Raw genomic sequence first — 14,417 nt, forward strand, 5'->3', positions numbered from 1 at the left:
TCCCCTACCTTATCCCTGTAACCTTTATTTCCCATGGCTAATCCATCTGGAGAATGTGCAAAATCTACACAAACAGGTGGCTGAGGCTGGAATTGAACTTGAGTCTCAGATGCTGTCAGGCAGCGTTGAGCCACCATACTGCCCCATATCAGAGTTTGTAATTATGGAGCATCTATTATCATCTCAGGATGTCTTAATGCAGCTAACAACGAGTAACTTGACAAATGTTATGTTTCCAAGAACAGTTCTAGGGATGCTGGATTTTAGTTCAAAGGATAGATTGGTGAAGCTGGAGATGTCCTCCTTGGAGGAGAGAAGGATATGGAACATAGAGAATATGTAGAAATAAACAGCAACATCTTGAAAAATGTCTATATTACAGAGGAGGTGGTGCTGGGTGTCTTAAAATGCATAAGGGTGGATATAACCCCAGGACTTGATCAGGTGTACTCTAGAACTCTGTGGAAAGGGAGGGGGTGATTGCTGGGCCCTTTGCTGAGATATTTATATCATGGATAGCTACATGAAGTGCCGGAAGACTGAAGGTTGACTAACATAGTGCCACATTTTAAGAAAGGCAGTAAGGAAAAGCCAGGGAACAATAAACTAGTGAGCCTGACAATAGTGGAGGGCAAGTTGTTGGAGGGAAGCCTGAGGAACAAGAAATTCATGTATTTGGAAAGGCAAGGACTGATTAGGGATAGTCAACATGGCTTTGTGCATAGGAAATCATGTCTCACAAACTTGATTGGTGTTTTTTTGAAGAAGTAACAAAGAAGATTGATGAGAGTAGAACAGTGGACGTGATCTGTGTGGACTTCAGTAAGGCGCGCAACAAAGTTCCTCATGGTAGACTGGTTAGCAAGATTAGATCACATGGAATACAGGGAGAATTAGCAATTTGGATACAGAATTGGCTTGAAGGTAGAAGACAGAGGGTGGTGGTGGAGGGTTACTTTCCAGCGGCTTTGGAGAGGGTGCAAAGAAGGTTTACCAGGATGCTGCCTGGACTGGAGAGCTTGCCTTATGAAGAAAGGTTGAATAAGCTTGGACCTTTCTCTCTGGACAGAAGGAGAGGAGACCTGATCGAGGTGTAAAAAATAATGAGAAGAATAGATAGACTTTTCCCCAGGGGCAGGATTGACTGGTATGAGAAGTCATAGTTTGAAGGTATTAGGAGGAAGGTATAAAGGAGACGTCAGAGGTAGGTTCTTTATGCAGAGAGTTGTGAATGTATGGAATGTATTGCCAGCTGTGGTGGTGGAAGCAGAGTCATTAGGGACATTTAAGCGAATGCGAGACATGGACATGGAGAGCAGCGAGTTGAGGGGTGTGTGGGTTGTGACTATATTTTACATTAGGATTAAATCTCGACACATCATCGTGGGCCAAAGGGCCTGTTCTGTGCTGTACTTTTCTAAGTCCTATGAAGAGTGACAGTCCTAATTCCAGCTCCGGGGAAGTACAACTTTGATCTTCAGACTGACCAGGTTCACCTTTGCACTGGGTGACTCTGTCTCTTTGATGCCAAGGGCAACAACCTTGTGGGCAAGCTGGTGATGTGGCCCGTCATCACAGCACGGTGTGGCTTTAACACGTCCATTCTGGGTTTCCCCTGACATACCCGCGCTCGCTTTGCCAGGTGTTGCTGGAGGGCGGCCAGGGCCACAGGCTGATCTTCCTCACCTGTCATCTTCTTCCAGGACACGGATCCTTTCTTGTCCATCAGGCCCCGCTCCACCCGGCCCCAGTCAATCCATCGGTCCCAGTCCCCGGGGGTCAGAGACTGGGACAGGGAGGGCCCAAAGGCCGGAGCCTGCTGGAGGACGACGAGGAGGTACAGGAAAGCCCGGCCCAGCTTTCTCCTGTTCCACAGACAGGCCCTGCTCCTCGACGCTGGCGGTGCGCAGGGAAGTGGGGAGGAAGACTCTTGCTGCTGCACAGGGCGGACCGGAAGGTTCCGGCTGGTGAGTGTGTTGGGAGGGAGGGGGGAACGGGTCGAGGGACAAACCAGAAGCGGAAGGTCAGGCGGCGCGGGGTGGGAGAGACAGAGAGAGAGACAGAGAGAGAGGGGGGAGAAAGGGAAATGATGGGGGGGGTGCTGGGAGAAAGGGTTGAGGGGGGAGGGAGAAGTTAATGAGGAAGGAGAAGAGAGTAGGGAAGGGCCTATTGAAGGGCAGAGTGAGAGAAACGGGGGGGGGGGGGGGGAAAGAGAGAGGGATTTGTGAGGTAAGGGTTATTTGAGGAAGGGGTTGACAATGAGCCCTGTTAGCAGAGGAACAGTGGCAGCACAGTTTGTTTCGAGCCTGTGAAGGTTTAGAGGGTGCTGCCTGTCACTTTTCCTTCAAGCTCTCAGCTGGTCAGGCGCTGACCCTTCCTCCCAACAGATGCTAGTCGTTGGACAGAATCCCCAAGTTACTTCTTGTGTGATTTATTCACGGCCGGGACGAATGTCTTCCTATGCACCACTGGTATGTGATGTAAGAAAACATTGCATAGATTTAACTTATGGATGTTTTCTAATCAACCTGTTCATAGATATTATCTCTCAATTTTCAAGTAAGTGGAACTTGAAGCCAGGCCTCCTCGCTCAGATTAGGAACACAACCACTGTACCGCAAGAACCCCCTATTCTTAAGTATTGTGCATAGCCTGGCAAATTGACCATCAACAATTCTGGTGAGATGTACTGTTTACTTTGTAATTCCTCCTATAGGGGTTCTGTTTCATTTAATTTATTTTTGCATGTTCACATTTTTTTTCAGTTTCATCTAAAGAATCTCATTATAGGGTTGAAAACTGGTTTTCAAATGGTATGAGATCATCTGCTATGTAAATCTATCATTAAAAAAATTCATGGTCCGGGGAAGAATGCACTCGTTATTCCATGATTTGCAGATGGCGATGTTGGACTGGGGTGTACAAAGTTAAAAATCACACAACACCAGATTATAGTCCAACAGGTTTAATTGGAAGCACACTAGCTTTCGGAGTGACGCTCCTTCATCAGGTGATTGTGGAGGGCTCGATCGTAACACAGAATTTATAGCAAAGATTTGCAGTGTGATGTAACTGAAATTATACATTGAAAATTTGATTGCCTGTTAAGCCTTTCATCTGACAATCAATTTTTCAATGTATAATTTCAGTTACATCACACTGGAAATTTTTGCTATAAATTCTGTGTTACGATCGAGCCCTCCACAATCACCTGATGAAGGAGCGTCACTTCGAAAGCTAGTGTGCTTCCAATTAAACCTGTTGGACTATAACCTGGTGTTGTGATTTTTAACCTCGTTATTCCAGACAGTGCAGCATTCATCAGGATTGCATTAAAGTGTCAGGAATGTTGTCTTTCAGATAAGATATTAAACCAAGGTTCTGTCTACTCTCTCAGATAGATGTAAAAGGCACCATTAACATATTTGGAAGAATACTGACAACATTCCAGCAATAATACTGAAGACTTGTGCTCCAGAACTTGTCACTGTGCTAGCCAAGCAAATTCCGTACACTATAACATTGTCATCTATTGGGCAATGTGGAAAATTGGCCAGGTATGTCCTGTACACAAAATCAACAAATCTAACCCTTGCAACCCCATGACTCTAATTTGAATAATCAGCAAACTGATGGAAGAGGTTGTTGACAGTTTAATCAAGCAACTGTTACTTAGTAATACAGGCAGTCCCCAATTTAAAAATGCCTAACTTTTAAATACTTGTACTTACAAGCATAATACCTTACAGGTGTGTATTAATATTAACTTTGAAGATCCAGGGATTGCCTGTAACTTGTTAGCTGACATTGAGATGGAGATCAGCCAGGGCCACTCAGACCCGATCTTACTATAGCCTTTATTCAAACATAACTGAAATTGTGTTTATGAGGTGGGAGTGCCTGCTCTTGACATCAAGGTTGCAGTTCACTGAGTGTCACACGGAGAAGTCCCAACAAAACTCATGTCACTGAACATCATGGGGAAACATCTCCATTGGTTGGAGTCATTCAATAGACAATAGGTGCAGGAGTAGGCCATTCTGCCCTTCGAGCCTGCACTACCATTCAATATGATCATGGCTGATCATCCTTAATCAGTATCCTGTTCCTGCCTTATCTTCCATTACCCTTGATTCCACTATCCTTGAGAGCTCTATCCAACTCTTTCTTAAATGAATCCAGAGACTGGGCCTCTACTGCCCTCTGGGGCAGAGCATTTCACACAGCCACCACTCTCTCGGTGAAGAAGTTTCTCATCTCTCCTAAATGGTCTACCCCGTATTTTTAAGCTGTGTCCTCCGGTTCGGCACTCACCCATCAGCGGAGACATGTTCCCTGCCTCCAGAGTGTCCAATCCTTTAATAAGGTTCAAAGGAGGATGATTTGTGGTTGTTGGAGATCATTCATCTCAGCTCCAGGATATCTCTGCAGGAGTTCCTCAGCTTAGTATCCTAAGTCCAACCGTGTTCATCAGCGAAGCAGATGATGTTCACTCTGTTAGCGCGGATGAAATGATCTTCAGTCCAAGCCCAGAGTGCAGTTCGACAATCAGTAACTTTATTAAAGTATGTAACGCCGACGGAGACCAACCGAGGTTTGAATCTCGATTGCTCTAACATTTCCCGTGCGATGTTACAAGTTATATACTTCATGAGTCAGGATGTAGGAGATTGGGTATGAAATGAGTGTGAATGGTGGTACACATGGCTGGAGTATGTGTGAATGTCAAGCTTCCTGCCGTCCTCGGAGAGTTGGCAGCATACACAAAAGGTGTGTTGTTCATTTTTATGTGAATGGGTCCGGGTGCTATCTGCTTGTCTCTCCGTGAGGGCTGGAGGCTAGCACCCCCCCTTTGTTACTTCCAAAGTGTTAGGTTCATCCTTTTGTGTAGGACTGTTTTGCATGATCAGGTTATGGGTGTGTGTCAGTTGGAGTCTTGACGAGTTCATAAGGTGGGTTTCGATCTGTGAGTCATGACCATTGTCTGGAGTCCTGACTAGTGTCTGGTCTGGTGTATATTTGGATCTGTCTTTGGGTTCCCTTCTCCTGATCACGTGGTCGGGCTGGCAGCTGCTGTCTTAAAATGGATACTGCTGGCTTAAAATGGATATGGCTGGTTTTCCCGATGTGGGCCTTGCTCCATGGTAAACACGGGGCGGTTTATGCCCGCCTTCAATTCCATCATAAAGTCAGGAGTGGGGATGTCTGCACAATGTTTAGCACCATTTATGACTCCTCAGATCCTGAAGCAGTCCATGTCCATATGCATCAAGTCCTAGATAATGTCGAAGCTTGGGGTAATAAGTGCAGAGTAACATAGCTTGGTACTTGAGTGTCATTAGTGACCAAGAGCAGCGAATCTAACTATATCCCCTTAACTTTAACTTTCTCTACTATCCACATCCTGACCAATTGACCAGAAATTGAAATGGACAAGTCACATAAACACTCTTGTTGTCTGTTCCCCTGTTACCTCCTTCATCTTTATTTCCGGGCCCTGGAGGGAAAGAGAATGATTGTCCATGTGTACAGAGACATGAGTTCTCAGTCTTCTCTCTCGAACAACAGTGTCTTAAACAATATAGTCATTCTACAGGGAGGAGCATCCAGATAAGGCTCTGATTGGGTGACCTTTACAATCAGCGAGTGTCAGTAGTAAAGACTAAGCCATCTGCTGTTACACAGTGAATGTTCTTAACCTTAACTGGCTTCACATAATGAATACTTTTCACCTTGTTAAACTGTCCTTACATACCGAATGCTTCCAAGATTGTTAAATGGCTGTAGATAATGAATGCTTTTCCACCCATTACCCTTGCCTCCAGCACCCCATTGTTAACTGTAAATTCTTATCTGATCTGAGTCATGCTCAGCTAAACCTCTTGTTTCACAAAATCAAAACTTAACTCTTGCCCTACTTGCTCACACTCTATACATATTCTCATTTACCCTACACATTCTCACTGTGACCATTAGAGAATGTGGTAGACTTAGAATCCTGTGATTCACCTTTTTTTGATTTTTTTTATTCATGAAATATGGGCATCACTGGCTAGGCCAGCATTTATTGCCCCTTCCTAATTGCCCCAGAGGGCAGTTCAATGTCAACCACATTGCTGTAGATCTGGAGTTGCAGGTAGGCCAGACTAGGTAATGATGACAGATTTCCTTCCCTAACTCACATTAGTGAGCCAGATAGGTTTTTCTGACAATTGACAATGGTTTCTTGTTCATCATAAGACTCTTTAATTCCAAACTTTTATTGGATTCAATTTTTTCCATCTGCCATGACGGATTTGAATCTGTGTGACCAGAACATTACCTGGGTCTCTGGATTAATAGTTCAAAGGTTATACCACTTGACCATCACCTCCCCAAAGCTTGTCCGCAATCTACAAGACACAAGTCAGGAGTGTGAAGGAATACTCTCCACTTGCCTGGATGAGTGCAGCCCCAAAATACTTGAGAAGCTTGACACCATCCAGGACAAAGCAGCCCAATTGATTGGCAACACATCCACAAATATCCACTCTCTCTCTCCCATCGACACTCAGTTGCAGCAATGTGTAATGTCTGCAAAATGCACTGCAGAAATTCACCAAGGTTCTTTAGACCATCTAGAGTGGTAAAGGTTACAAATGCATGGGAAGATCACCATCTACAACTTTTCCCTCCAAATCACTCACTAACCTGATTTGGAAATACATCGCTGTTCCTTCAATGCTACTGGGTCAAAATCCTGGAACTCCTTCCCTGACAGCCTTGTAGTTGTCCCTAAATTTACTGTAGCAGTTCAAGAAAATAACTCATCACCACTTGAAGGTCAATTAAAGAAGGACAATAAATGCTGGCCCAGTCAGTGACATCCACATCCCATTAAAGGATTGTTAAAAGCAAAAGCACTTAAATAAAACGGGAAAAAGGTGGTTACACCTAGCTGGTCTGACAGCATCTAACAGAAAGGTCTATTCTTTCAAAAAAAAGGATATATTCAGTTCAAAATGTTTCATAGAATATGGGCCTCACTTCCTATTTCTGAACCTCTCGTTATGCTGCTTGTCTTCAGGTCCCCAGTGCACCTTAGTTTCCCAGCCCCACAGCATTGGATAAACCCCTTGGGAAAACATTCACTGGTTCCTTGTTGTGGAAATGCCTCCTTAATCAGAATTGCTCACTTTCCCACACACATTCATGCCACTCCTCTGAACAAGTAATAATTTTATAGACAGTAGTGTAATCAGTCCAGTAAGTCTGAGTTTCAAGGTGAAGCAAGATGCCTGGCCCCTGTAGTATCCCTATAATACTGAGATTTTTAATTTTATTTTAATTGTTTATGGGCCATGTCAGCATTTATTGCCCAGAGGATAGTAACAAGGCACCCACTTTGCTCTGGGTTTGGCGTCCAGGCAAAGGCGCCCGATTTCCCTACCTAAAGGACATTTGGCAGCCATTAAACGATTACTCTTATACTTCTTATTCTAGATTTTTAATGAATTCAATTTTCACATCTGCATTGGTGGGGTTCTAACCCATATACTCAGCCGCATGACTAGTCCAGTGACTTTATCTCTATATCACTGCTTGCTCAGACCAGATCTCCCTTTTTTATGCTGAAAGTAGTAAATGAATGCCCTTTCCTTCTGTCCTGCAGCTCACCACCATGGACAGTGCCACTGAGGGTTATCATTTTTACATCGGGCTTGCTCTTGCCATCAGTTCCAGCGTTTTCATCGGAAACAGTTTCATTCTGAAGAAGAAGGGGCTGCTACGCCTGGCCAGCAAGGGGGTGATCAGAGCAGGTGAGAGGGTAGCAGAGAACCCTGACCGTCAGACAGGCACCAGCAAACCACTGGTGGAGCTGGCTCTTAGACATGCTTTTGAAGTAGACATTTACAAGTACTTTTCAGTTTCACTTGTACTGCGTTCTGCTGTCATCGTAGTCTGGCATTCATCCCTCATTCATCAGTCCCTTTGCGCTCTGGAGAACAGGTACTTTGGTGACACAAGGACATGCTATGACTGCGTCCTCACACAGAGCAACACTGTAAAAGGCTTACATGTTGCCCTCGTACTACTTTATCAACTCACTTGCTGCATTCATATTGACACTGTCCCATTTCACTGAGGTGGTCTCTCTACTCATCTTCTAAAAGTAATGATTGTGCTCTTCCCCTCTGAAGGTGCTGACCCTCTCTCCCCTTTTTTCGATGGTGCTAACTTCTGCCCATCCCTCCCTCGAGTTGCTTACTCCACACCCCTCTGCTAATGGAGTTTGGACTGTCTGCTACTTAAAACAACGATGCTCTCCATTACATCCCCTCTACATCCCAAACTTCCGCCCTTGAACCCCACCCTTCAACTATAACATAAATAGTACCCCCCCCGCCCCCACCAGTCCTCATTTTGCATTCCACCAATTTCCAGATACAACGCATCATCCACCGCCATTTCCGCCACCTATAGTCAGACTCCACCACCAGAGATATATTTCCCTCCCAACCCCTAACAGAATTCCACAGAGACCATTCCCTCCACGACTTCCTTGTTAGGTCGACACCCCCCCATCAACTCTCGGCAACTTTCCTTACCACCACAAGAGTTGTAAAACCTGCCCCCTTCACCTCCATCCAAGGCCCCAAAGAATCCTTCCACACCTGGCAGAGATTTTCCTGCACATCCAAACACCCCATCTACTGTGTCCATTGCTCTCGATGTGGTCCCCTGTAAATTGGGGAGGCAGGATGCCAACTTGTGGAATGTTTCTGAGAACATCTCTTGGACACTTGCACCAAACAACCCCAACGCCTCATGACCGACCACTTCAATTCCCCCTCTCACTCTGCTAAGGACGTGCAAGCCTCCTCCACTGTCAAATCCAAGCCAGCTGACTCCTGGAGGAAAAACGCCTCATCTTCCCCCTTGGGATTCTCCAAGCACACGGGACTAATGTGGATTTCACCAGTTTCCACATCTCCACTCCCCACATCCAACTTTCCAACTCAGCACCACCATCTTGAACTGTCCTACCTGTCCATCTTCCTTCCAACCTACCCATTCCATCCTCCACTCTGCCCTATTACCATCATCCCCCCTGCACCTCCATTTACGTATCGCCTTCCCAGCTACCTAACCCCCAGCCCCCCCCCCCCCCAACCCCCCATTTATTTGTTTACCCTCTTAGCCTTGCCGCATGCCTGATGAAGGATCTATGCCCAATCCTGTTCCTTAGATGCTGCCTGACATGCAGGAGCAGGATTAGGCATACGTCTTTCATCAGGAATGGGGCAAGGCCACACATCTTAAAGGTTTTTGGGAAGAGTTATAGCTCGGGTTGATGATAAGTAAGTAAGTTAGCTCACTGAGCTTGAAGGGTTGTTTTCAAACATTTGTCACCACACTAAGTAACATCATCAGTGAGAGCCTCCGGTGAAGTGCTGGTGGTATGTCTTGCCTCTCTATTTATAGGTCTTGGTTTCGTAAGATGGGTGATATCATTTCTGGTTCTATTTTTTCAGGGAAAGGTAGATTGATTTAGATCCTATGTGTTTATTGATGGAGTTCTGGTTAGAACTTCATGTCTCTAAGAATTCTCATACGTGTTTTTGTTTCGCCTGCCCTCGGATGTGTGTGTTGTTCCAGTCAAAGTGGTGTCCTCCTTTGTCTGTATGTATAAAAACTAGTGATAGTGGGTCATGTCTTTTGGTGGCCAGTTAGTGTTCATGTATCCTGGTGGCAAGTTTCCTGCTCGTTTGTCCGATGTAACTTTTTTTTACAGTTCATGCATGGTATCTCGTAAATGATGTTAGTTTTCCTGGTAGTATCTAATGAATCCTTTAGGTTCATTAGTCGCTGATTGTGTGTTGGTAGGTTTGTGGACTACCATGATGCTAAAGGATCTGAGTAGTTTGGAAGTCATGTCTGATGTGTCCTTGATGTAAGGTAATGTGGCTATAGATTTTGGTTGCGTTGTGTCAGCTTGTTTAGGTTTGTTTCTGAGGAATCGGTGGATTGTTTAAATTGGGTACCCATTTTTCTTGAAAACATTGTATAGATATTTTTCTTTTGCTTTTTGTAGTTCTTGGGTGCTGCAATGTGATGTAGCTTTGTCTATTTATCCTATCCATGCCCGTCATGAGTTTATAAACTTCTATAAGGTCACCCCTCGGTCTCCAATGCTCCAGGAAAAACAGCCCTAGCCTATTCAACCTCTCCCTATAGCTCAAATCCTCCAACCCTGGCATCATCCTTGTAAATCTTTTCTGAGCCATTTCAAGTGTCACAACAACCTTCCAATAGGAAGGAGACCTGAATTACACGTAATATTCCAGAAGTGGCCCAACCAATGTCTTGTACAACCACAACATGACCTCCCAACTCCTGTTCTCAATACTCTGACCAATAAAGGAAAGCATACTAAACACCTTCTTCACTATCTTATCTACCAGTGACTCCACTTTCAAAGTGCTATAAGCCTGCACTCCAAGGTCTCTTTGTTAAGCCACACGTCGTAGGACCTTCGTGTATAAATCCTGCTAAGATTTGCTTTCCCAAAATGCAGCACCTCACATTTATCTAAATTAAACTCCACCTGCCACTCTCAGCCCATTGACCCATCTGATCAAGATTCCGCTGTAATCTGAGGTAACCCTCTTCGCTGTGCACTACACCTCCAATTTTGGTGTCACCTGCAAACTTACTAACTACACCTCTGATGCTCACATCCAAATCATTTATATAAATGACAAAAAGTAGCGGACCCAGCACCGGTCCTTGTGGCACTCCACTGGTCACACACCTCCAATCTGAAAAACATCCCTTCGCTACCATCCTCTGTCTTCTGCCTTTAAGCCAGTTCTGTATCCAAATGGCTAGTTCTCCCTGTAATACATGAGATCTAATCTTGGTAACCAGTCCCCCATGGGGAACCTTATCGAATTCCTCACTGAAGTCCATGTAGATCACATCTACCATCTGCCCTCATCAATTTTCTTTGTTACTTTTTCAAAAAATTCAATCAAGTTTGTGAGATTTCCCACACACAAAGCAATGTTGACTATCCCTAATCAGTCCTTGTCTTTCCAAATATATGCACATCCTATTCCTCAGGATTCCCTCCAACAACTTGCCCACCACCAACGTCAGGCTCACTGGTCTATAGTTCCCTGGCTTGTCCTTACCACTCTTCTTAAGTAGCACCACGTTTGCCAACCTCCAGTCTTCCGGCACCTTACCCATGACTATCAATGATACAAATATTTCAGCAAGGGCCCAGTAATCACTTCCCACAGAATTCTAGGGCACACCTGATCAGGGCCTGGGGATTTATCCACTTTTTTGTGTTTCAAGACATCCAGCACCTCCTCTTCTGTAATATGAACATTTTTCAAGATGCCACCATCTACTTCCAAACATACTACACCTTCCGTGTCCTTTTCCATAGTAAACACTGATGCAAAATACTCATTTAGTATCTTCCCCCATCTCCTGCAGCTTCACACAAAGGCTGCCTCCCTTATCTTTGAGGGGCCCTACTCTCCTCCTTAGTTGTCCTTAATGTATTTATAAAAGCCTGTTGGATTTGCCTTAACTCTATTTGCCAAAGCTATCTCATATCCTTTTTTTGCCCTCCTGATTGCCCTCTTATGTATACTGCTACTGCCTCTGTACTCTTCTAAGGATTCATTTGATCTATCCTGTCTATATCTGACATATGCTTCCTCCTTTTTCTTAACCAAACCCTCAATTTCTCTAGTCAGCCAGTATTCCCTATACCTACCAGCCTTTCCTTTCACCCTGTCTCTGGACTCTCGTTATTTCATTTCTGAAGGCTTCCCATTTTACAGCAGTCCTGTTACCTGCACAGTTCTGTCCCTAATCAGCTTTTGAAAGTCTTTGCCTAACACCGTCAAAATTAGCCTTTCTCCAATTTAGAACTTCAACTTTTAGATCTGGTCTATCCTGTTCCATCACTATTTTAAAACTAATAGAATTATGGTCGCTGGCACCAAAGTGCTCCCCCACTGACACCTCAGTCACCTGCCCTGCCTTATTTTCCAAGAGTAGGTCAAGTTTTGCAACTTCTCTAGTAGCTATCTCCACATATTGAATCAGAAAATTTTCTTGTACACACTTAACAAGTTCCTCTCCATCTACTGCATCTACTTTAAGCCAAAAAAAGGAAGGAAACATACTTAATGCTCAAGAAAATAAAGCCTTAGAAAGACTTAAGAAAAAGACAAAAAACATTATTATCCTATCTGCAGACAAGGGACGCATGACCGTTATTTTAAAGCAATACGACTATCTTGAAAAGGCAAATGCTCTGCTTGCAGATACTGACACTTAATGGCAGATGGTGATCGACCCAATCTCAGAACTACTAAATAAAATCTTACCCTTTCTCACAGCACTTTATAAAATCAGGAGAATTAAACAGCACAGTCTTCCAAATCATGAAATCAGATGGATCCAACACACCACACCTTCATGAATTACCAAAAACACACAAACCTGGTGTCCCCCTCAGACCTATAGCCTCCCTACCTTGTACACCAACATACAGACTAACCAAAAACTAAAACACCTAATTGAAGATTCACGCCACTCCATTCACTCCAACCAAGAATTCCTGAAAATCACAAACACACCAAGATCGAAGAGGACAAAATAACGATCTCCATTGACTTTATAGCCTTTTTCACATCAATTAACATGGATGTAGCCAGAGAAACACTTGCATCACTACAAGGAAATTAAAGACCACAAACACCAGACAGCACCAACTTCATCAGCAAAGATAACATCCTCAAATGAGTGGACCTGGGTCTCGCCACCTACTTCACATTTAATAAAAAAAACTTATAAATAAATCAACAGACTATCTATGGGATCACCAATATCAGGACTCATAGCTGAAGCAGTAATGCAAAGACCCATCTATCCAACTCAAACGTTAGGTCTGGTACCTAGATGACACCTTTTGTCATCACAAAATGGAACAGAATAGAGGAAATATACAACACCATCAAAAATATCCTGACAGGTATAAAATTCACAAAAGAGGAGAAGAATGACAACAGGCTCCCATTCCTAGATGTGACAGTTGAACGTACAGTTAACGGAGAGCTTCAAATCAGTGTCTACAGAAAACCAACAAACACGGACCAAATACTTAACTTCAGAAGCGATCAACCCAACACCCACAAACAGAGCTGCATCAAGACATTATTTCAATGAGCTACATCATACTGCAGCACCCAAGGACTACAAAATGCAGAGGAAGAATACCTATACAATGTTTTCAAGAAAAACGGGTACCCAATAAACACAATCCGCCGATTCCTCAGAAACAAACCCAAATAAGCAGACAAAATGCAACCAAAATCTATAGCCACATCATTATCTTACTTCAAAAACATATCAGAAATGTCTTCCAGACTACTCAGACCCCTTGGCATCATGATAGCCCACAAACCTACCAACAAACAAACAGCTACTAATGAACATAAAGAATCCATTAGATGCTACCAGCGAAACCAATGTAATTTACAAGATATCATGCAAGAACTCTTTTTAAAAAAAAACACTACATTGGACAAACTACCAGGAAACTTGCCACCAGGATGCATGAATACCAACTTGCTACCAAAAGACATGACCTGCTATCACTAGTTTCTATACATTTAGACCAAGAAGGACACCACTTCGACTGGGGCAATGCACACGTCCTAGGACAGGCGAAACAAAAACATTCATGAGAATTCATAGAGGCATGGCATTCTAACCAGAACTCCATCAAGGAACACATCGATTTAGATCATATCTACCTTGCCTTGGTAAAAAGAATTGGAAATGACATCACCCACCTAAAGAAACCAAGACCTATAAATAGAGAGGTGGGATAATCCGCCAACACTTCCCCAGAGACTGTCAGTGATGATGTTACCTAGTGTGGTGATGAAACATCTGAAAACAAACCTTCAAGCTCAGTGAGCTAACTTACATACCGTGGAGGACCTTGTCGAAGGCCTTATCGAATGTTTACCATTCTGCCTTCATCTGTCATTTTGGTAATGTTTTCAAAATTGTGAGACACGATTTCTCATGCTCAAAGCACCGATGACTATTCGTAATCAGTCCTAGCCTTTCCAAATGCATATAAACCCTGTGTCTCAGAAACCCCTTCTCCAACCCACCCATCACTGACGTCAGATTCACTGGTCACTAGTTCCCTGGCTTTTCCTTCCAGTCTGTCTTAAAAAGTGGCACAACGTTAAGCACCCTCCAATCTCCCATGGGCGTCAGTGATACAGTTAACTTGGCAAGGGGCCTCACAATCTCTTCCCTAGCTTCCCATAATGTTCTGCAGTACAACTGATGAGGCTTGCTTCTATCCCAATGATATTATAATGTTCCCA

At 43.9% G+C, this 14,417-nt stretch overlaps 2 protein-coding genes across 6 annotated transcripts in view; one reads left to right on the top strand and one right to left on the bottom strand.

The window, feature by feature from the left end:
* taf7 (TAF7 RNA polymerase II, TATA box binding protein (TBP)-associated factor) overlaps positions 1-2,010 on the bottom strand; it is a 45,674-nt gene extending 43,664 nt beyond the window's left edge. Inside the window, exon 1 of the mRNA XM_060832150.1 lies at positions 1,687-2,010. Coding sequence (XP_060688133.1) covers positions 1,687-1,726 — 40 coding nt within the window. The 5' untranslated portion in view covers positions 1,727-2,010. The remainder of the gene's footprint in view (positions 1-1,686) is intronic.
* A 194-nt stretch (positions 2,011-2,204) lies between these two features.
* The window catches only part of zgc:101583 (uncharacterized protein LOC494104 homolog), a 32,116-nt gene continuing 19,903 nt past the window's right edge, over positions 2,205-14,417 (top strand). The window contains exons 1-4 of one of the 5 annotated variants that reach the window (XM_060832550.1): positions 2,205-2,471; positions 2,561-2,679; positions 3,398-3,557; positions 7,652-7,799. In XM_060832550.1, the coding sequence (XP_060688533.1) occupies positions 3,540-3,557; positions 7,652-7,799 (166 nt within the window). In that variant the 5' untranslated portion in view covers positions 2,205-2,471; positions 2,561-2,679; positions 3,398-3,539. The remainder of the gene's footprint in view (positions 2,472-2,560; positions 2,680-3,397; positions 3,558-7,651; positions 7,800-14,417) is intronic. The other 4 variants (XM_060832551.1, XM_060832554.1, XM_060832552.1 and 1 more) reach the window with 4 other exon arrangements.

This window comes from Hemiscyllium ocellatum, chromosome 11 (genome assembly GCF_020745735.1).
Source record: "Hemiscyllium ocellatum isolate sHemOce1 chromosome 11, sHemOce1.pat.X.cur, whole genome shotgun sequence".
In the NCBI taxonomy this organism is placed as follows: Eukaryota; Metazoa; Chordata; class Chondrichthyes; order Orectolobiformes; family Hemiscylliidae; genus Hemiscyllium; species Hemiscyllium ocellatum.